The sequence below is a fragment of the Pipistrellus kuhlii genome, unplaced genomic scaffold (genome assembly GCF_014108245.1).
Source record: "Pipistrellus kuhlii isolate mPipKuh1 unplaced genomic scaffold, mPipKuh1.p scaffold_m20_p_12, whole genome shotgun sequence".
In the NCBI taxonomy this organism is placed as follows: domain Eukaryota; kingdom Metazoa; phylum Chordata; class Mammalia; order Chiroptera; family Vespertilionidae; genus Pipistrellus; species Pipistrellus kuhlii.
Window position 1 is genome coordinate 28,839,467 of NW_023425427.1, and position 22,824 is coordinate 28,862,290.

The 22,824-nt window shown below is 42.0% G+C and overlaps 1 protein-coding gene across 1 annotated transcript; it reads left to right on the forward strand.

Annotated features, from left to right (window-relative positions):
- Nucleotides 1–415: 415 nt before the first annotated feature.
- Nucleotides 416–7,112, forward strand: CUNH9orf57 (chromosome unknown C9orf57 homolog). Its single transcript, XM_036433804.2, has 3 exons — nucleotides 416–645; nucleotides 2,480–2,611; nucleotides 6,988–7,112. Exons 1-3 carry the CDS (start codon nucleotides 597–599, stop codon nucleotides 7,110–7,112), a joined length of 306 nt encoding a protein of 101 aa, XP_036289697.1. The 5' UTR covers nucleotides 416–596.
- The last annotated feature ends 15,712 nt before the right edge of the window (nucleotides 7,113–22,824 follow it).

Consider the following 22,824-nt stretch of genomic DNA (forward strand, 5'->3'; position numbering starts at 1 on the left):
TAAGAGGATTTTTTTTAAACACAATATCAATCTAGAAATATCCTCTATCTCACTTTATTTTTAAATATATATATTTTATTAATTTTTTACAGAGAGGAAGATAGAGGGATAGAGAGTTAGAAACATCGATGAGAGAGAAACATGCATTAGCCACCTCCTGCACACCTCCTACTGGAGATGTGCCTGTAACCAAGGTACGTGCCCCTGACCAAAATTTAACCTGGGACTTTTCAGTCCGCAGGCTGACGCTCTATCCACTGAGCCAAACCGGTTAGGGTTTGCTTTATTTTTTGCTATTACTATTTAGGGAAACAAGGGAGGGGTGGTATTTGATAATGAGAAGACATCTCAATTTAAAATGTTTGTTGGAATGAGAAGTTTTATGGTTAATTTTTTATAAAGATGGGTACCTTATTTTTCCTCCATCACAGAATAAATTCATTTATACTTTATTGGTGAAATAAATAAAACTTAGCCAGTCACTTCCCTTTTTTATAATAGCTAACATAAATGTGTAACTGATTACTTCCCCAGAGGAAATTTAACAGTGGGATGTATTTCTCCTTCCCTCTTCTTTTCTGTCTAGAAACCTAAGAATGGGGATTGTCATCAGACCTGTTTTTGTCTTATTGTGCCTCTTAAGTGGTAAGTCGTTAAAAAAAAAAAAACATAAATCAAAAAGAGGGAAATTTTTCTAAGAAATTACAGAAGCATAATGTAAATGGTGTGTGGTCTAATTAAGGTGCTTACAACAAGGCCTGAATAAGCTATTATATAACATAATATGAGCTAACAAATAAAGTTATAAAATAGAATAGCATATTTCAGAATTAACCATGTAAAGAAACTATTTATTTTACATATAATCTGAAGCTTGAAATGTAATTGTCAAATAAAAATATATCATGTGTTAAAAACCAACAATACATTTTAAGACAGAAAAAAAGACTAAAAGAAAGCAAATGGGATCTGAGAACATGTGTGTAAGTATTTGGGCGATTGAAAATGTACAGTCAGCACAAAGGCCTAAAAGTGAAGGCATCTTCTTCAGTCATAACAAAGAATGTGGGAAACAAGGTTTGAGCAAGATCATGGATATTGGGTGTGGAACCGAGAGAGGAGGGACCCTCTGGGAGGGAGAGAAAGAAGTCAGTGACATCAGAAGGCTGATGGCTTCAAGGACCTGGTGCGGTTACTAAGAACAAGGGTTTGGAATTCCAAAGACCCTTGGAAGCCTATCTCTGCCAGTTGAGCAAACGACTTAAAATCAGTTTTCTTTAATGTGAAATGTGGGCAACTACAACACCTGCTGGACAGGTTTATTATAGGAAATAATTGGACTTATACAGGTAAATGGCTCATCAATGGGCGTAAGTTTAGATCCTAAAAGGTAATTGTGGATTGATAGTTGATTATGGCCTGAAAGTCTGTCATGCTTAATGGGAAAAACCAATGTGAAATGCCCAGGGTATCTTCAGATGAGGTTGAAACTGGGAAGAATAGTCAGGAGAGGTTAATTAGCCTCATCAGCCAAACTATTTTCTATTTCTATTAAAAGTGATCTCCTCTAACCCCAACGTGCCAGAGTGAGATATAAACTACATTGCACACAATGTCTAGTAAACTCTTCTTTGAGTTATCGATGAGTAGGAGTGACATGGCATATATTATAAAGGGACTCCGAACAGGAAGATAAATTGTAGCTGAATTCCAGAAGAACCTTTCATAATCAGAGCTAGTTTTAGTAGTGATGAGCTCTCCACCACTTGCCAAGGCTCCCTGAGGAGTTATCAAAATGGAGATTCCTGAATTAGGTAGAACCAGTGGCTCTCAAAAACTGGTCTCGATAGCTATATCTTGGTCACATAACTTCTGCTGTTTCTGCATGTCTAAAATACAGATTCCTGGGCTCCTTCTGGGAATCTACTTATTCTAACTGCTTAAGTAAATCGAATTTAAGATCAATTTTGGAAACAGATCCTCTAGATGATATCTTCTATTCTTATGTATTTTGACCACGTTTTAAGAATTTCTGGGCTATTTCCACATAACCAAAATAAATAACATTTTTGAGCCACTGAATATGAGTATTGGAGATAACCAATCTATAAACATGAATCAAGCAATAAATATTTATAGAGTATAATGTGATGCTTTAGAAATTGAAAAGAAGACCCAATAGTGGCTACATGGCTGAAATGAATTTTTCTGGCTACTGTACATAACTTTGAATTGATTTAATTAGGCACTGAGAAACTAAACACATTTTAACCAAGTGAGTTATTTAGACCACCTGGCCTAATTTCTAATTAGTATCAGTTCAGAGTACTTCCAATTCATGAAACATAGCATTTGTGAAATCAAATTTTTAAAATGTTGCTTGCTTTTTAAAGTTGAAATTCACTGCTTTATTTTTGGATCTCTCTTTTCTTCCCCTGTTTCCCCTCTCTCTGGTCTTCAGCTTATATTTTCTGTCCAGCCCTTGGCCTTGTTGAAAGTGTGCTCTGTAGGCTATGCAACCTTTCAATCCCCTTCCATGGATGTCTTTTAGACTTTGGAACCTGCAGGACCAAACCTGACCAGTTCTGTTTTAAAGAGATCCATTTTAAAGGTAAGTCTTAACACTTTAACAAAAAGAAAATGAAAACATTTAAAATGTGAATATTCTTTGAGCACTTACCTGGATTACATTATACCCACGAAACAAAACCACGATATGAGCTGGATCTGGTCACTATCCCCATTTTTTAAACATGAGAAAACCTAAGAAATAGAAAGGTTAAAGCATGTGCATGATGTGAGTCCTTGCAGCAGCGCCGCATAGTGACTGAGTGCTCGCTCTGCCTGTCTGCAGGCAGCTCTCTTTTTTCTCGGGCGCTCAGAAATTCACCAGGTCTGTTCTGAAAGTGCCTGCCAGAGAGATCTTCTGCTCTCGTGGAAACCCCGCTGCTGAGGTGGATCTCTACGCCTAGCCAGGTCTCTGCAGAGGTGCTGTGCCCAGTGGTGCCCTGCTGGTACCTACGAGGCCCGAGCTCCGGGACAATGACAAGACGCACTACCCTGGGAAGGGAGGCTGCTGAGCACATCCATCAGCCACGGCTCCTGCTCTGGTTAGCAGACAGCTGAGCGTCCTGGAGCAGGAGAAGGTCGACAAGCTGATGACAGAGACGGACGGAATATGAGTCTGGATTCGGTGCCAATGCCATCCTGGGAGTGTCCCTGGCCCTCCGAAGACACCTCCATTGCCGACCTGGTGGCGGGGCTCTGCACTGGGCAGATCAAGGCTGTGCTCCTGGCCCATCTGAGCTCTTGGCCAAGGCAACCAGGTCCTCAGAATCCAGGAGGAGCTGGGCAGCAAGGCCAGATTTGCCGGCAGGGACTTCAGAAATCCCCTGGCCAAACAAGCTCTGGGCAGGCTGGCTGAGCCCATGGTCACTAATTGGCTGGTTAGACCTCTGCTGCTGCCATCTGCACTGGCAGCCCAAGGCCACCAGCGATCCCTGCAGGGGCTTCTGCCTCTGCCCTCCTTGTGGTGGTCTCACTGCTTCCCAGAACTACCACTGACATCGGAACCCTGGTGGAAACCCTAGCCCTGTCTGTAGTCATGTGACTGGTCCAAATCATTGTTCTTCTCACCTTGCTTCTCTGGAGCCAAGTGCATCTGCCTTGTAATCTCCGAGGTGTCCACAGGCAAGATCCCAGTGGTTTTGTGTGCAAAATAAAGTCTTCTGTGACCTTGAGGGGGGAGGGGGGGGAATTGCATGTTGCTACACAGCTAATGAATGTCAGAGCCAACATTCAACTGCAAGTACTCTGACTTCGAAGCACACATTCCTAATGAATCTATGTACTGCCTCATTCACATCCATCACAAATAATTAACACATAATTTGCTGGCCCTTCTAAGCACAGAGCTCTATACAGCTGCACAGATTGCATGCCCAGGAAACCAGCCTTGTCTGCATAAATTCTAGGTCTAAGTGTAGAAATCCAAATGAAGGAAACACTAGAAGAAAATACAGGAGAATGCATTTCAAGCTTGAAAGAGAGGAAGCCTCCTTAACATCCAAAAGGCAAAGGTAACCAAGACGGTAGGTAAATTTGAATATATCAATATTTTAAAATGTTTAAATGAATGACAACCCCAAAATTTAAAAGATAAGTAATAAACTGGATGAAACTACTTGAGATATAAATAACAGAAAAAGAAATATTACTATCTATCCAGATTAAAGATTTTCCTAAAAAATAATTTTTTAAAAGGCCAGTAATTTGGGGGGTTGGGGGGGGGGGGACGGGAATCCTTGTTAAAGGAAATGTAAAGGAGAAAACAGAAATGACCTGACCTGAAAACATAAAAATATGCACAACTCATCAGTGAATATCAAAAGAGATTCAAGTTACAGAAATAATATATTTTTACCCATCATATTGGTAAAAATTGTAAAGGTTTTATAATATCAAGTTGTAGTGACAGTATGTGGAAATGGGAACTCTCATACGTTGCCAATGACAGTTTATAATAGATTGGTTTAGCATTTTAGACAACCTCATTAAAATTTTAAATGAGCAATGTCGTGTAGAAAGCAATTCTATTTCTTGGTATCTATTATAGAGAAATGAAGTTACATGGAACACAAAAAGGCGTGTATTAAGATTATTAAATATAGTTTTATTGATATTAGAGAGGATGGGAGAGGCAGAGAGATAAGGAAACATCAGTGATTAGAGTGAATCATTGATCAGCTGCTTCCTGCATGCCCCACAATGGGGGTCGAGCCCACAATCACGGCATATGCCCTGTCCGAAAATTGAAACTTCACTTCCTGGTTCATAGGTTGAAGCTCAACCACTGAGCCACTCTGGCTGGACTCATTGCAACCTCATATTTAATAGTAAAGTAATGGAAATAACCTAACTGTTTGCCTATGGTTGTTATTATGATACATTCACACCATGAAATTCTAGGCAACACTTAGAATAAACTAGATCCCTTTGTTAACATAGGAAAACTTCTGAAACATTTGTTGAGTAGAAAAAAAAAAAAAAGGTACAAAACAGTTATGTATAGTGTATCACTTATGAACAGAACTCTCCACAAAGGAAAACTCTAATTTCCCTATGGACGTGGAAAAGGAGAATAACAATCAGAGGAGATCAAAGTGAGTTGGGAAAAAAGGAATGGAATTTGGGGTCATATCTGCTGGGGTTATTGGTTAAGGAGATTTCTTGATCTTTGTTCAGCCTGTCCAGTCTGGGTCCCCTCTCTGCGCCTAAAGTTTCCTGTGACTTGCACCTTTTCCAGTCAGGGCCCCTTCCTTTTGAAGGAGAAACGTGCCAAGGCTCCCTGGAGTCCCCCCTCTCTTCCTTAATGAGATTGCCATCAAAACAAGTTGTGTGTGTTTTTTAATCTTTATTGTTGAAAGTATTATATATGTCCCCCTTTCCCTCCCATTGACCTCTCCCAACCCATCCCTACCCCCCACCCCAGGCCTTCCCCACCCTGTTGTCTATGTCCATAGGCTATGCACGTGTGCATATGAGTTTATTGGTTGATTTCCTCCACCAGCCCCCTCCCCTGCCTTCCCTCCGAGTTTTGACAATCTGTTCAAGAAAACAAGCGTTAAAGGGCTTCGCACAGATGAACGAGCCTGGAGGCTCATGTAGCACAACACTGACAACAGTTCTTGGCAGGCCAAGGCCCTATGCCTGCGACACTGTGACAAGTGGTTTCCTCGCCCGGAGATGTGGCCGTATCACAAGGATGTGAGACCAATGGAGATGGCATTCACCCTCTGGACAGTTTCATCAACAGGGTTTCTCGTCTTTGATACTGTTGACAACTGGCAGGATATCTGTTGGTTGTGCAGGGCATCTCAAAATGCCCCCCACCCCCATCAAGAGACTACTGTTTGCTCAAATTTCCAACCATCTCATGTTTTGCTGTTTTGGGGGAATCACTCGTCTGTGTTCTCCCAGCCGAAGCTGGGATGCTAAGTACAGGACACTGCTGTCACTGACTTTGCATTTTTGTACATTTTTCTCAGTTTCTACAGTGAACGTGCATTACTGCTATAATCAGGGGGGAAATTAAGTGAAGTCAAGGATGCACCTCACTTTTGAGAAACACACATCTAAATGGTCCTTCTGAGGACTCAGCCCTTTGAATAATTCATGGCCTGGGTTAAACTGGGGGACATTAGGAAGCTTCCAAACCGCTAACCATTCAACAATTTTACACAGTCAATGGCAATCGCATGGCTTTTACCTTGAGTTTGAAAGCTTTTTTGTTTTGCAATTTCAGGGCTGTTGTACGTACTCAGAATACTGTAGGTGGGAGTTCTTAAAGGCAAGATGATTGTATCAAGATAAACATAGACTTTTGCTTAGTGTTTGTTGTTGTTGTTTATTATTTTATTTTTTAAAAATATACATTTCTTTATTGGTTTCAGAGAGGAAGGGAGAGGGAGAGAGAGAAATAGAAACATCAATGATGACAGAGAATCACTGATTGGCTGCCTCCCGCATGCGCCCCCTCCCCCCTCCCCCCACTGGGGATCAAGCCCATAACCCCAGCATGTGCCTTTGACCAGAATCAAATCTGGGGCCCTTCAGCCCACAGGCCAATGCTCTATCCACTGAGCCACATCGGCTAGGGCCATTTTATTTTTTTGAATATATATTTTATTGAGTTTAGAGAGAAAGGGAGGGAAGAGAGAGAGAGAGAGAGAGAGAGAGAGAGAGAGCGAGAGGAACATTAATGATGAGAAAGAATAAACTGCCTCCTGCACGCCCATTACTGGGGATCGAGCCCGCAACCTGAGCATGTGCCCTGGACCGGAATCGAACCTGTGACCCTTCCAGTGCTCCACCCACTGAGCCAAACCAGTGAGGGCACTGTTTATTTTTTAAGCTGTTATCTGAGGTCAGGTAGGTTGTACCTCGCTGAAGACTGTCTCTACCTCTCTACCTCTTTGTTGCCCTCAGGTGGAATTCCCTGGTTTTCTATTAAAGGCTGCACAGAAACCTACACTGATTGCTTCAAGAAAAGGATGATCCACCACATGCTCCAGATTTCTCGCTGCTGCCATCATCCTTTGTGCAATTTCTGACCCAGAAGTCCTTGTCCAGATTGCTTGACTAATCAGTCAGTCTCAACGCCTCACCTGGTCAGCACAGGATGGCAGCCACCATCCATCCGCCCTCTACGGAAACCTCAGACCTCTGCAGGTTGTAAAGAGTTATGGTCTGAAACCGATTTGGGCTCTCAAGGTGCCCAACCTCTCCCCCACCAACTCCAACTCATCTCAGAAACATCCTTTCAATACCATCTCTCGCCTCTCCTCTTTCTGTTTAACTCCCCTTCCGATGATTTCATGGCTACAAATAAGTAAAAATGGGAGCGATTTCCCAGAGTCGAATTATGTACATTGTCTCCAGTTCACTAGTTTTCCTAAATATTCCCATAGTCCATGATATTAGTGACAAGTGTACTGTATTGCAAGACACCCAATGACCTGGAAGTATTCATTTGATTTCCAAAGGGAACTGCTTTGCTCTTTTGGGGTAATTTACAGTATAGAAGAACTGATTTAACAAATACCATGGGAAAAGTAAGCCAGATATCAGCAAACCAGACCTCACAGAACTATGACCCAAAATGGCAAAGGGCTCAACCAGGTGCAAATGTTGGCACTTATTTCTCCCATTTACCTCAGGATTTGCCCATATTCTGCATTTCATATACCTTAACCACACTGAAGTATGATAGTTGAGGACATTTTTTATAAAATAGAATCTACCACAGGGTCCATAAATTTCACCAGCCTGTCAAATGGGTCTCCAGTGCTTAAAATAAATAAATAAATAAATAAATAAATAAATAAATAAATAAATAAATAAATAAATAAATAAAGAATCCCTTCAGGAACCTGTCATACCTGAAGTTCACTCCCATTACAAACCTCCCCCTGAAATACTGATCACTTCTTCTGCATCTTACCTTGTGATCATATCCAGCCTGTTCTCTAGTTTACTCGTTCATCTCTTTTTTTTTTTACCTTGATTCTTTGAAATTATCATTTTCAAGGGCCCCCACCTCCAACACACACACACACACACACACACACACACACACACACAGGCATGTATAATACTTTTCTAAATTTCATTTTCCTGGTATGAATCTCTGTCAAAACCAAAGTGAGCCTGTTTGCCACTCACCAGTGAATTCTATTTTCTACCTTTAAAAATTATATTCGCCCAAACAACTGGTCCTGCCTGCTGAGAACGCTGTCACCAAACCCTTTGTCTTTGGCCCTCAGCTCTATGGGAAGCCTCACCTGAAACCCTCAGCCTCCTGGCCGCGCTGCCCTGAGTGCCTCTGTCATCTGGTGGCCAGGAGTGGAAACTGCACCTTGTGGTCTAGCCTAATGGCTGACCAGCACTGCTCTTTCCTGGACCCATGGAGGCAATATTTGTTTATTATCTCTTTAGGTCATAGTGTCCTGAACCAAGTTAGGCAGAAGCAACAGCCTTGAGTTATCAAAACGTATGCCAAGTGGTCTCTGTGGCAAGTAAATGAATCAAAATCTGTGCCTGTGGAGGTGGTTTGAAGTCTGATATAGAGGAACAATGTAAAAAACACATGATGAAAAACAACAGATGGCTGAAACTGGTTTGGCTCAGTGGATAGAGTGTCGGTCTGCGGATTGAAAGGTCCCAGGTTCGATTCCGATCAAGGGCATGTACATTGGTTGCGGGCACATCCCCGGTAGGGGGGGGTGCAAGAAGCAGCTGGTTGACGTTTCTAGCTCGCTATCCCTCTCCCTTCCTCTCTGTGGAAAATCAATAAAATAAATAAAAAACTTAAAAAATCCAAACAGTTATTTTTTTAAAATATGCCACAGTGGCATAGTGATTCTTTAAAAAGAAAGGAAGGAAGGAAGGAAGGAAGGAAGGAAGGAAGGAAGGAAGGAAGGAAGGAAGGAAGGAAGGAAGGAAGGAAGGAAGGAAGGAAGGAAGGAAAACAAAAACAAAAACAAAGGACAGAAAGTAATCCTTGGGGCATACTAAGTGCAATGGACTCAGTGGAGTATGTAGCTCTGAAGTTCAAAAACCAGTGAGACTCTTGTATGCGCTGTGGTTAACCACAGCTGGATTCTATCCCAGATGCACAACTGACCAGCTGTGGACAAGTTACTTAATTTCTCTGATCCCGGCGTTCTCACCAACAACGTCATGATTATAGTATTTACCCTGTACAGTGGTTCTGACCAGCAAATGGAAGACCTTATGAAAAACACCCATGCCATGACTAACAAGTAGGATGTCCTCAGTCATTGGTTGATTTAATTAATGTTACTATAGAGATAGAGCTGGTTCAAAATGTCAGAATCCTTCATGAGACTGGGCAAACTCCATTTCACCATGTGCTGGTGGGAAGAGAGCAATGCTGGGTATGTAGGGGGGTGTAGATATGCCAGAGAACCTGAGGGGAAAGTGCGAACCGGGACTTTTCATTTATGAAGAAGCCCTTTACAGTCTTTTTAAGCTTTTTAAAAACGTCACACTGTCCTGTCTCAGATCCTCTAAGGAAGAGCCAGAGCCGTGGGGTGGAGGGGTGGGGGGGTGTCAGGGTGGAGAGGCACCTGTAACGATGTCAACAATAAAAATAAAAATAAAAATTTTTTTTAAAGAGCCAGAGGAAATGAGTCCAAATAGTTTATCAGTAATTAGGTTTAAACCATAAATACCTTAAAGGAGTTTATATATTCTCTTTATGTTTTAATCTCAAAAGCATATCTGCCCTCAAACAATAAAGACCAGATATGAATTGACGTACCATCTGCATTGCCACCTCCAAGATGGAAGAGGTCTATGTAATCCACCTGCAACCAAGCAGCTGGCCGATGCCCTCCCCTGAGGGCTCAGTGTCCTCAGTTCCCTGACGCTAACGTGTTGGGCATTCAGCAGCAGCAGCCAGGAGGTCATCCGTGGTGAGAGGCTGTTCTCTCCGCTGGTCCAATGCACAGACTCGATCCCTACCAGAATAGCTATCTGTTGACAGGTCCGTTGCTTAAGCATTCGGTGGCCAAGGGAAGATACTGGCTGGTATTCACTGGGCAAATCGTCCTGTTCACCTGGTTACTGGGCATCTCCCCTAGAATGGATGCTCTCTCACACTATGCCTACTTCCATGCACACGTCTCTAACCCTCCACTCCTGCTGGTTTCATGCCCCTGACCAACTAAGCACAGCATTTCCCCCTGCCCTGAGCCTGTGTTTTCTGGCTACTTTTCTTCTCATATAAAGTGTACTATCAAGTGTACCAGTTGCAGTTTTGTCCACTGAAAGGATTTTCCCTCGTAGTGACGGAGGGGTCTGGAGAGAGAAAAAGGGAAGCTGTCCGCCAGGCCGCCGTTCTGAGGAATCGACCGCCTTACTTCATTCCTCCTTCCTCCTTCTTTCCTCCCTCCCTCCCTCTATCCCCCCCTTTCTCTCTCTCTCTTTCTTTCTCTCTCTCTCTCTCTCTCTCTCTCTCTCTCTCTCTCTCTCTCTCTCTCTCCTTTTCTTTTCTTTTCTTTTGTTAATCCTCATCTCAGAATATTTTTCCCATTGATTTTTAAAGAGACTGGGGGAGGGCCGAAACCGGTTTGGCTCAGTGGATAGAGCGTTGGCCTGGGGACTGACAGGTCCTAGGTTCGATTCTGGTCAACGGCATGTACCTTGGCTGTGGGCACATCCCCAGTAGGGGGTGTGCAAGAGGCAGCTGATAGGTTATTCTCTCTCATCGATGTTTCCAACTCTCTATCCTTCTCTCTTCCTCTCTGTAAAAAATTCAATAAAATATATTTTTTAAAAATAAAATAAATAAAATGTATTTTTAAAAATAAAGAGACTGGGGGAGGGAAGGAAGGAGGGATAGAGATAGAGAGATAGAGATAGAGATAGAGATAGAGATAGAGATAGAGATAGAGATAGAGATGATAGAGATAGAAAAAGAGAGAGAGGGGGAAGAGAGAGAGAGAGAGAGAGATACTGAGCTGGGGATCAGACCTACAACCCAGGTAGGAGCCCTTTACCAGAATCAAACCTGTGACCCTTCAATGTGTGGACTGACACTCTGACCACTTGGCCACACTGTCAGGGCTATCCAATTTCTTTTTCCCACAGTATACTGATCAATCCTGTCCATGAACCAAACCCTAAATTCCAACATCAGATCACCTGGAAGCTGCTGTGAGGCCATGTGCATGAATTAAGGAAGAAGCACTAGTGCCACCTTCTGGACTTCCTTGGGCCTGATTCTCAGGAACCATTTTCATCACACAATGGATTGTGGCAGCTCCTTATGATTCAGTGACAATGACGATGCCCAGGCCCTGGTGAGCCACTCCCTTCTCAGTCACTTGGTATCCTATGGCCAGGGGCTCAGGGGCGACAATGGCACAGTAGCCTTCACGGAGCTCCTCTTCCCAGGGAGAGTGGTTTTGTACTACCGAAGGCATGACGATGCCCAGAACCTTATAAGCCTGCTGCGATCCTCCCACTGAAGCTCATCAAACACGAAACAGCATCCTCTCCACCATGGATACCTCCAGCATCACTGGGTCTGCTGAGTCCTTCAGCACAAACTTCAGGGGAGGTTGCAGTGCAACCCAAGCCTGCTGTAAAGTCCCTTCTTGCTCTGGTCTCCACCCAAAACGGACTGTGTCCAAAATCCAGAGGCCCAAGAAGCACTGAGCCGCTTTCTGAGTGGTCAAGTGCTATAATTTGGTTTTCTTCTTAAATTCACCCCAGACAACTGGACCCCACATCACTTCACCAATATAACAGCCCCTGAATCTTTTTCTCTTTATGTTTAACGCTTTGGACCAAATATATCTAAAGCAGCCATAGTATTGGCTACTTTCTGTTCACTAACACTATATCACTGGTATAAGTGGGCCATTGAAATGCTCCAAAATGTCAAGATGATCATGGTCCTTGGAGACAACTTTATTTCGGAGATCAGAAGTGTCAACTTGATCCTAGTCAGTAAATGTGCATTGTTGGTGTTTTGTGTTGCTTTTTCTTCACATTAATGTGAGCCTTGATTATCTTTACTTACAGAATTGAAAGAAAAAAAAATAAAAAGCCTTCCCCAGACCAATAACCAACATTGCCTGTGGATTCCTGTCAGGGCACACACCAATGAATGCATAAATAAGTATTGTAGAACAACAAATCTCTCTTAAAAAAAAAAAAAAAAAATTTAAAAACCAAGCCCTGACTGGATTGGCTCAGTGGATAGAGCATTGGCCTGCGGACTCAAGGATCCCAGGTTCGATTCTGGTCAAGGACATGTACCTTGGTTATGGGCACATACCCAGTAGGGAGTGTGAAGGAGGCAGCTGATCAATGTTTCTCATCGATGTTTCTAACTATCCCTCTCCCTTGCTCTCTGTAAAAAAATCAATAAAGTATATATTTTATATATCCTCTTTATGTTTTAAAGAGGATATATAGGTTATGGGGGAAGGGGGAGCAATGGGGAGATATGGACACATGTAATATCTTAATCAATAAATAAAAATTTTAAATAAGTAAAATTTTTTAAAAAATTAAAAACCAAGAGGAAAAAAATAAAAGATTGGGGGAAATTGGTAGTATATGTACCTTAATAAAAATAAATAAATAAATAAATAAATAAATAAATAATGAATAAATATAAATAAAAGATTGGCTAGCAGGTCTGCTGCAATGGGTATAGGCTGAGGTTCCCCGCAGTCTTTCATGCATTTCCCAGTCCGCTAGGAATTGGCATTTATCCAGCTCTTCTTTGTGGGAAAAGTTGTGGCTTTAGTCTCTGAGGCCACATTCTTGGTCATGACATTTGGTTAGGGTCCTGACCCTTCTGTTCTATGACCCTCCTCTCAGCATGACTCTGGGGCTACTTGTTTTCCATTTGAGCATCTCGGTGGATTAATAACAAGAACCCCTGAAATGCTGTTGACCCCAGGTTTCAGCATCACTGATCAGATTGGCAAAGGCCTGCTGTTCAGTCTAGTTTAAGGAAGGCAGCGGCCCTAAGAGGCAGCAGCGTGTAAAGCAAAGAGCATGGGTTTGGGCATCAGGTACATCTGTGACTGAATCCCAGCTCCCAGAGAAACCTGAGGAAGTCACTAACACAGATGAAGAAGCCATAAGGGTAACCTTTAAGGGCTGGGTCATAAATAATCTGTGTAGAGTTCCTGTACGTATTGACCACTCAATAAATAGGGATTGAAAAGCATGGCTCTGAGAGTTCTTGATACTTATTTATTTGTTGTGTGACCTTAAGCTAATTATTGCCTCTCCATGCCTCAGTTTCCTCATCTGCAACATTGGAATAACGACAATCCCTTCCTCGGTAGCTTGTGGGGCTAAAAAGCATTACTGCTCTTAGTACATTGACCTCTTTCTAATCATTAAACATGCCAAGCCTATTAGTATCTTAGGAACTTTGTCCTTTCCTTTTTTCCCTGCCTATAATGCTCTTTTAAAAATGCTTGTGTGTGTGTGTGTGATGCCTTTGAAAAGAAGGTCCTTCCCACACTGGGTGACACACTTTGTAAATTGGTGTTGATGACATTATTCAATGAGATGCTTGCTTATGCCCCAAAGTCACCTACAAGTTTGACTCCTTTTCAGGGGCTGAGAATAGTGTGACGATTGAAAGCAGTAACAGATTTGCTTTCAACTCAGTCCTGACTCTGTGCTTGACTTCAGGTTCTGAGCTAGTCACAACCTGGTTGTGGTTCCTACTCTTACAGAACCTGTGCCTGGAAAAACTTGACTCAGGGTCAGTTCCCCTCAGCAGCTTGCAGTTGCTGGTTCCATTTCTGCTGGTCTGCTTAAATTCATGACTCTCCATCACCAAAGGCTCTATGGTCTATATACTTTCTCGGTGATCTATTTATCTTCAAGTTGAGAGCATTGACCTTGGAGGTGACCAGACCTGGGCTTCAGTCTTGGCTTTGACTATATCTACAATATATGATGTTCAGCAAATTCTTTAACCCCTCTGTGCCTCTATTTCCTCATTTATTATTTTATAAGTAATACTTTTCTCCTAGGCTAATTTAAGTATTAACAAAATAATATATGTAAAGGGCTTAGTGCATAACTCAATTGACACAAGCCATTAATATTATAGATTAACTAGAGGCCCGTTGCATGATATTTGTGCAAGAATAGGCCCTCCTTCCCCTGGCTTCACTTCCAGCGGCCCAGGAGCCGGCAAGTCCTCATTTCTGTCCAGTGCTCCACTCCTGTAGCTCTCTCCACCAGCCCCCTAACCCCTCATAGAAGGCTTCCTGCCCCTCCCAGCCACTCCATGCCTGCATATGCAAATTAACCCACCATCTTTGTTGGGTTAATTTGCATACTGGCTATGAGCCTGGTGGAGGTATGATCAATTTACATGTTTGTCTATTATTAGGTAAGATGTTATTGTTATTATTTGTGCTATTTTTATCATGCATACTCTCTGTCCTGGGAACAGTGTGACAGTAATAAACTTGCCTGCTGATGACTCTGCCTAATCAAGTGCTCATTCCCTACCCTGCAGCTCACTCCCTCATGTTCACTGAGGGGTCACGATTAGTGAATCTTAAAGGATGGGTGGGATTTTGAGAGGCTAGAGATGGATGTAGAAGGACATTTACACTGAGAGGAACTACATAAAGGAGGACAGAGTTAGGGAGTTTCATGGACCCCAACTAGTTTTATAATACATAACGAGAGCACACAAGTTAGATTCATCATCTCCTCCCTTTAAAACCATTATCCAATCATCTATTGCTAACCAGGCACTAGGATAGTGCTGAGGATGAAAAGGAATAAATGGGACTCTGTCCTCAAGGAGCTCAATTTGGAGAGGGGACGCCACTGTCAGCTGACGCCTTGTGAGAGCTGCTGTTGTAACGTGAGTTACATGAGCACAGGAAAAAGAAACACTTTCCCAGGCGGGGAAGAAGTGAGGGAGAACCGGAGACCAGAAATGGAGCACACTGCAGAGGCACTGAAGACAGAGCGCTGTTTAATGGAGAAACACGGGAGGGTTTAGAACACAGGAGTGATGACCAGAAAGGGTAAGGGAAAGAGAGTACTTGCTTTAGAATTCACCCATACTCACTCATCTTGAGAGCCTGGACTGCTAGAAAGAGAACAACAGCAATGTCTCTTCATTTTATCAATCCAGGGCCTCCCTGAATGGGAAGGGACAAAGTCCCCTGGATCTAGCTCCTTTTCTATGGGCGTCTGTGACCACATGGCCTCCAGAGGGCGCTGTTCACCTTCAATTCTTAGGATCAAGTCGTTAACAGTAAGCCAGCCCTGGCATTTCCTGGAAGGCTTGTAAACACAGCGCTGGGCCCCACCCGCAGTTCCTGAGGTGGGACCTAATACTTTGCATGACTAATGAGTCCCTGGTAGATGCTGACTCTGCTGGTCCCAGAGACCTCACTTCAAGAACTGCTGAAAAGGAGGACCTAAAACCTTCTTTGTGTCCTTCAAAAGCACAGGTGAAGCAAGCCTAGGACCTTGGAAGGAAACCTTATTAAGGTTCAGGAGGAAAACAAACAATCAAACAAACAAAAGAAACAACCAAAGACAGAGCTAGGCCCAAGCAGGTGATGTGGTTTCTATCTGGCTCTGAGTTCCGAGAGCCCTCTGAGTTCTGGCTTCCTCTGTCTCCTCTTCCCAGCCCCTTTCTGCAGGGCAGATGCACGTGCCCCAGAGAAAGAGTAAGAAGTGTTTTCAGAGGGAAGGGGAGGGGCAGGCGATGGGAGAAGAGATCAACCCAAGGACTTGTATGCATGGGTATAAGCTTAACCAATGGACACAGACAGTAGGGGGTTGAGGGTGTGGAAAGCGGGGAGGTCTCTGTGGAGAGGTCAAAGGAGGAAGAAGGAGACATATGTAATACTATATGTAATACTTTACACTATAAAGATTTTAAAAAAATGGATATGACTTGCCCAGTGTCACATAGTGCATATTTGTATATAAGGTCATTCTCAACTCGGAAAGGAAATAAAAGCAAGAACTTTTACCCCATGACCTTAGCAAGAACAAAACCAGTAAGAGCGTTGCACAGAATACAACAGCAGAACTGCACAATCTGAACAAGTGAATACACGTGAAATAGCAAGAAGTCTTCATTTCCTTAGTAGAATAGTGTCTTTAAGAAACAACAACAATAAAGCGTTTTTAAAAATGTTTTTGTACACACTTTTACAAATATATATATTTTATTGATTTTTTTTTTTTTACAGAGAGGAAAGGAGAGGGATAGAGAACTAGAAAATCAATGAGAGAGAATCATTGATCAGCTGCCTCCTGCATACACCCCCTCTGGGGATGTGGCCGCAACCAAGGTACATGCCCTTGACTGGAATCGAACCTGGGACCCTTCAGTCCTCAGACTGATGCTCTATCCACTGAGCCAAACCAGTTTCGGCTGTTCACACTTTTTAAATTTTATTTTATTATTGATTTTAGAGAAAGAGGAAAGGAGAAGGAGATAGAAACAACAATGAGAGAGAAACATCATATCATCTGCCTCTTGAACTCCCCCAGCCCCTTTCCCCCACCCATCTCCCATCCGCCACCCCCCCACCCCCCACCCCCCACCCCCCACACACACACACACACACCTGCTGGGGATTAAACAGCAACCAGGAATGTGCCCTGAGCAGGAATTGAACAGCCCACTCAGATGTGGAGACTCGACCATTGAGCCTCACCGGACGGGCAGCTTTTTGAACTTTCGTTATCGGTGGAGAGTGGGTTCTCTGGGTCCCCACCTGCGGGCTTCTTGGGGGGCCGCGGGAACAAGCATTTCCTGAGGCCCCACGGGAGCACTAGGTGTTGTGGAAGGCGTTATTGATGAGGTAACATTAAGAGAGTTCCCCTCCCCCTTGGTCCCATCTCCCTCCAATCCGCCAGGGAAAAATCCCCATTTTGTCATTAGCAGGGCTAAGATCAAAGCCAGAGTTCCCGCTCCATATTAAATCACGGCCCAGTCCTGACCGGTTTGACTCAGTGGATAGAGCTTTGGCCTGCAGACAGGAGGGTCTCAGGTTTGATTCCCGTGGGGGGAGGGGGGAGCGACACATGTACCTTGGTTGTGGGCATATCCCCAGTGGGGGGTGGTGTAGAAGGCTGATCGATGTTTCTGGCTCTCTATCCCTCTTCCTTCCTCTCTGTAAAAAGTCAATAAAATATATTTTTAAAAAATTAAAAATTAAAAAATAAATCACGGTCCAGCCCAGTATCCCGCTAGGTTAGCTAGGGTTCCCAGCTGTAGTCCTTTGCGTGCGTGGCCCACATGGAGGTCACAGAACAAGTGAGTGCAAGGGAGCAGGAGCGAAGCCAGAGAAATAAGAGAATTCTTCGTCTCTGGGGATTAAGTATTCCCGAAGTTTCCCGGGTTTGCATTGGGGTCCACTCTGTTTCGAAGTTAGACTGACAGACAAGCACCTCCCCTACATCACCCCGACTTCACTGCACGCGCACCCATTTCCCCTTTGCTGGTTCCCCTCCCCCGGGGATGTGCAGGGAACGGACTGGAGGTTCCCTGGGGAGCATAAAGTGGCAACTCGGTGAGGTTGCCTAGATGACCATGCTCAGAATGCCTGGCCTTCCCTCTGATTCTTTCCTATTACTAATATTACCGTAATAGCTAGTCGTTTATGATGGTTGGCACTTTGAAGTTAATTTCAGTACAGCAAACGCTATCAGTTCCCCCTTATAAAAACAGGGTTGGACTGGATTGGTAATGCTCCACTTTTCACAGAGATGGTGGATGCCATCTCCACACCTGTAGGAGACTGCTTTCATATTTAGATTTATGTCACTGGTTGTGTTAATATGCTCAAATACTAAGAAAGTCCCTTCCCCGTCGATTAGAAAAGCCAGACTGGCCGGAACCGGTTTGGCTCAGTGGATAGAACGTCGGCCTGCAGACTTAAAGGTCCCGGGTTCGATTCCCGGTCAAGGGCATGTACCTTGGTTGCGGGCACATCCCCAGGTGGGGGGTGTGCAAGAGGCAGCTGGTCGATGTTTCTCTCCCATCGACGTTTCTAACTCTCTATCCTTCTCAATTCCTTTCTGTGTAAAATCAATAAAATATATTAAAAAAAAAAAAAAAAAAAAGAAGAATAGCAGGAATGGCTTGTGTTTAGCCTATTGACAGGCAAGGCTGAAGATAAGCTGGCAGTGTCCGAGTTATCTTTTGGGCTCTAACCATGCCAATTTAATTAAAATTCCCTGTATCTAAACGGTAGCCTTTTCCTTAAGGGCAGGCATTTTAATGTGGTTTACCTAGAATACCAGATAAAGAATATTTAACACTTCTCACATTTTATAGCTGATCCACAAGATGCTTTTGAAAGTCCACATGACAAGATATAATAGCAAACTTTGCTTGTGAAATCTTTAAGTCGGCTTGAACAGCTATTAAAAGCACAACTAGAATTAGTGTATCTGTATGGCTTTTACCAACTCACTAGAAGGATTAAAGTTCTAGGAGAATCGACTTTTAGCACAAAATTGTAAATTATGTGATCATAGGCTTACGATAATTAAAAACAAAGCCACAGATTATAAAAAACAAACAAACAAAAAAAAAAAAAAACATGGAGACAGATGCAGAGAGACTCCTCTAGAAGAATGAATCACTCTCCCTACCAAGCTACGCACACTCCCAAAACCACCTCACAAGTCCCTCAACCTGGAAGTCCAAACCTCCACAGGCTGACTCATTACCCAAACCCTAAATAAGCTACTTGACCTAGTTCTGAGGAGGACTGCTTTTAGCCTTAGTCACTAATGGATTAGTCCTTTGTACTTTCAGTGGCACCTGTCTTATCCTCTGATGGTGATTACTGGGCAAAAGCCATTTTTCTGTCATTAAATTAGTGGCATCAACTTCATAGAGCCATGTGTTTAGAAAACCATTTGGAGGCTGAGAATAAAATATAACACGGCCTCGGGATTCTTATCCAGGTTCAAACGATGGAAACAAGACCAGGTTAGAAAAAACAAAAGAAAAGAAATGAAAATGTGGCAGCTGTTGGCCAGCGAACCCTCAGCCAAAAGTTAATCTTTTTCTGAAATAGTAACACTGCAGTGGGCAAGTGTCCTGCTTGCAGGTCTTTGTGGGACAGAGGGATTTAAGAACCTTTAAACTGTTGCTTTATGGGTAAAGCCAAATGGTTTGTCACATTGAACCCCCATCATGGTCCAAGGAGGGAAATAGACTTCGTTTTGCACATGAGGAAGCTGAGGTTCACAGAAGGAAAGTGATACAACAATGATCACACAGCAAGAACCAGGCAGTAACACCCAATCCACCTAACTCATGGTCTAGTGTTCTTAAAAGTATGCATAGGCAAGCTCTAACCAGCTTGGCTCAGTGGATAGAGCATCGGCCTGCAGACTCAAGGGTCCCAGGTTCAATTCTGGTCAAGGGCATGTACCGTGGTTGCCAACACATACCCAGTAGGGAGTGTGCAGGAGGCAGCTGATTGATGTTTCTTTCTCATCGATGTTTCTATATCCCTCTCCCTTTCTCTCTGTAAAAAAATCAGTAAAATATATATATATATATGCATAGGCAACATGTTGACACCTAATACTTACTTAAAACAAAGAAACATATATCCTGTAGTCCAGCGTTTTTCAACCGCTGTTGAAAGAATTTTATAATTTTTCACTATTTTGTTTACTTAATATTTCATAATAAAGAAATTATAAAATACTTTCTTTGTGTTTATTTGATTCCTATTCAAGAGAATTACTTTATATATAGTCAATATAGGCACAGAGTTAAATTTTTTAACATTTTCTAATGGTGGTGTGCCTCGTGATTTTTTTCATGAAACAAGTGTGCCTTTGCCCAAAAAAGGTTGAAAAACACTGGGTTAGAGCATCATCCCAATATGCCACGGTTTAGGATTTGATCTCCCGTCAGGGCACAGAAGTAACCAATGAATGCATAAATAAATGGAACAACAAATTGATGTCTGTCTGTCTGTCTCTCTCTCTCTCTCTCTGAAAAAAAAAAAATCAATTAAATAAATAGTTTGCCTTAAAAAAATACCATATAAGGTTATGCCTAAATTTATTATTACTCATAAGAAAACATAGTCTTATTATTTAAAAAGAAGAGTTCAAGGTTATCTGGATTTTTTCCCTACAAAGACAATAATATGTAAAGATGAGAGAAAATGACAGTTAAGAATTAGATACTTAGTTAAAAAATAATAGCAGCCAAGGTATTCTCTTTATTTTTTAATTTTCCCTCAACCTCCATTAATAGAATGTTTTGTTATACAACAAGAATAGCCAGACTCTTGTTGAAAGCTTCCAGGAGGAAAAATAGAGGCCCAACACAAATACACTAAAAAGAACCCAGAAGACACAAGTGTATTGTACGAAGCAGAATAATACATTTTATGCATTTTATGAAACTATCACTATTTTCAGTGAGATAAGAGAAGATATTTCATCCATAAAAAAAACATACAGGGTGTTATGAAAAAGATACCAAAAATTTTTTTTGAAAAGGTTGCAGGTTTGATCCCTGGTCAGGGCACATAAAGAATCAACCAGTGAACACATAACTAAGTGGAACAATAAACCAATGTTTCACTCTATCTCTCTTGCTCCCCTTCCTCTCTCTAAAATCAATCAATAAAAAAAATTTTTTTTTTTAAGTTATTGCAAACTCAGGGTATGACCAACAAAATAAAGTTAACAGAAGTGTTGGAGTATAAAAATTAAGTAAATCTTTCAGAATGTAGAACTATAAAAGACAGAGATGAAAATAAGAAGCAAATGACAATAGATTAAGAGGAGAAATCAAAGATATCTTTCAAGCCTTGGCCAGTGTGACTCAGTTGGTTGGGCATAGTTGCATACACTGAAAAGTTTGCCAGTTCGATTCCTGCTTGGGGCATATACCCAGATTTCCGTCTTGAGCTCCAGTAGGGGGCATGCAGGAGGCAGCCAATTGATGTATCCTTTCTCTTTCACATGGATGTGTCTTTCTCTCCATCTCCCTTCCTCTTTCTCTAAAAATCAATACAAATATTTTTAAAAGTTATCTATTAATGACTAATAGTAGTTCCAGAAAAAGTAAACCAATAAAATGGAAAGATTAAAATGATCAAAGAACTAGTATGTTAAAAATTTAGAATACAAGAACATGTCTCCAATTTGAAAGAGCTCACCAACTGCCTGATTTAAATAAATACAAAAGGCCCATACCTCAGCATATCAGAATAAAATTTTGGAGGAACAAACAAAAGATATTAACGTCTTTCAGAAAGGAAAAGATAGAAGGATGGGGAATCATAAAGACATTTGATTCTCAACAGCCACACGGAAAGGTGTTAGGACAATGCAAAATGTTTAAGGAACCATGCCTGCCAAATTCTGTATCAAATTACAAATCAGGTGTGAAGGTAGAATACAGACTTTGTAGACAAGCAAGGGCTCCAAAAATTTACCTCCCATGGTCCTTTTTTAAAGAAGCCACTGTAGATTCTACTTCAAATGACGGAAACAAGACAACAACAAAGGAGGCAGAAAAAACAGGGACTACAAAAGGAAGTCACAGAATTGAGTGGCTGGCTCAGACACAATAGACCAAGAGGACGAAAGAGAATAACCATCCGCTGTGTACTCAGTAAAATTCCTTTCCTTCTTGGAAAAACAAAGACTCAGATTGTTTAGCACTAAAAACTCTCACAAGAGAAATGTTAAAAGATATTCCTGCAGAAACTGGTTTGGCTCAGTGGATAGAGCTTTGGCCTATGGACTCAAGGGCCCCGGGTTTGATTCTGGTCAAGGGCATGTACCTTGGTTGTGAGCACATCCCCAGTTGGGGGTGTGCAGGAGGCAGCTGATCGATGATTCTCTCTCATCGATGCTTCTAACTTTCTATCCCTCTCTCTTCCTCTCTGTAAAAAAATCAATTGTATATATATATATATATATATATATATATATATATATATATATATATTTTAAGATATTCCTGAAGTTGGAAAATGATCACAGGAGATAGAGGAAAAAGGGAAGGGGGATAAAGAAATTGACTAACAATCTGGTACATAGAAATAAATAGAGGGCAACTGTATAAATCAGTAATAATGAATGAAGTCTAGTTTCGGGGAAAAAACAAAAGAAGGTAAAATTAAGTCCCTGACAAAAATAGTGTGTAAGATAAATTCCAAAGTCATTAATTTGGGAGTAGAGATATTAACTTTAACAAGTATGTATATTAAGATTTTAAGGGTTAAAAGGAAATAATTAAACCTTCATATTATCTTTGAAGTAAGAACTGCAATTAAGAGGAACTTTATAGTTCTAGTCAAAAAGAAAGGTCTTATCAAAGAATTCCAGTTAATACGTGAAAAAGGAACAAAGAATTAGAAAGTCACCATTTTGTAGCTGCTAACAGAAAAAACGATTTACCAATAAATACCAAAGCGAACATGTGAAAGGCTGATGGGAACAGAATATTTGCAAAGTAGCAAGGTGTCACTCCGCAGGTTATCTGTGAATCACAGAGGAAAAACTAAACAATTAAGGCATTGGCTTTACCCCATCTGAACCCAGTGATGCACGCCCACATCACTATTAAATGGAGTGAGGCATTCTGTGTTCCCTGGCTGATGTAATGGGAAATAAACAACATTGTCTGCGATGCATTCTTGCCAAAACTATTTAACCTGAACCTAATCAAGCCTTTAGCTCTCACTTAGAGTTCATAGAAAATGCAGAGAC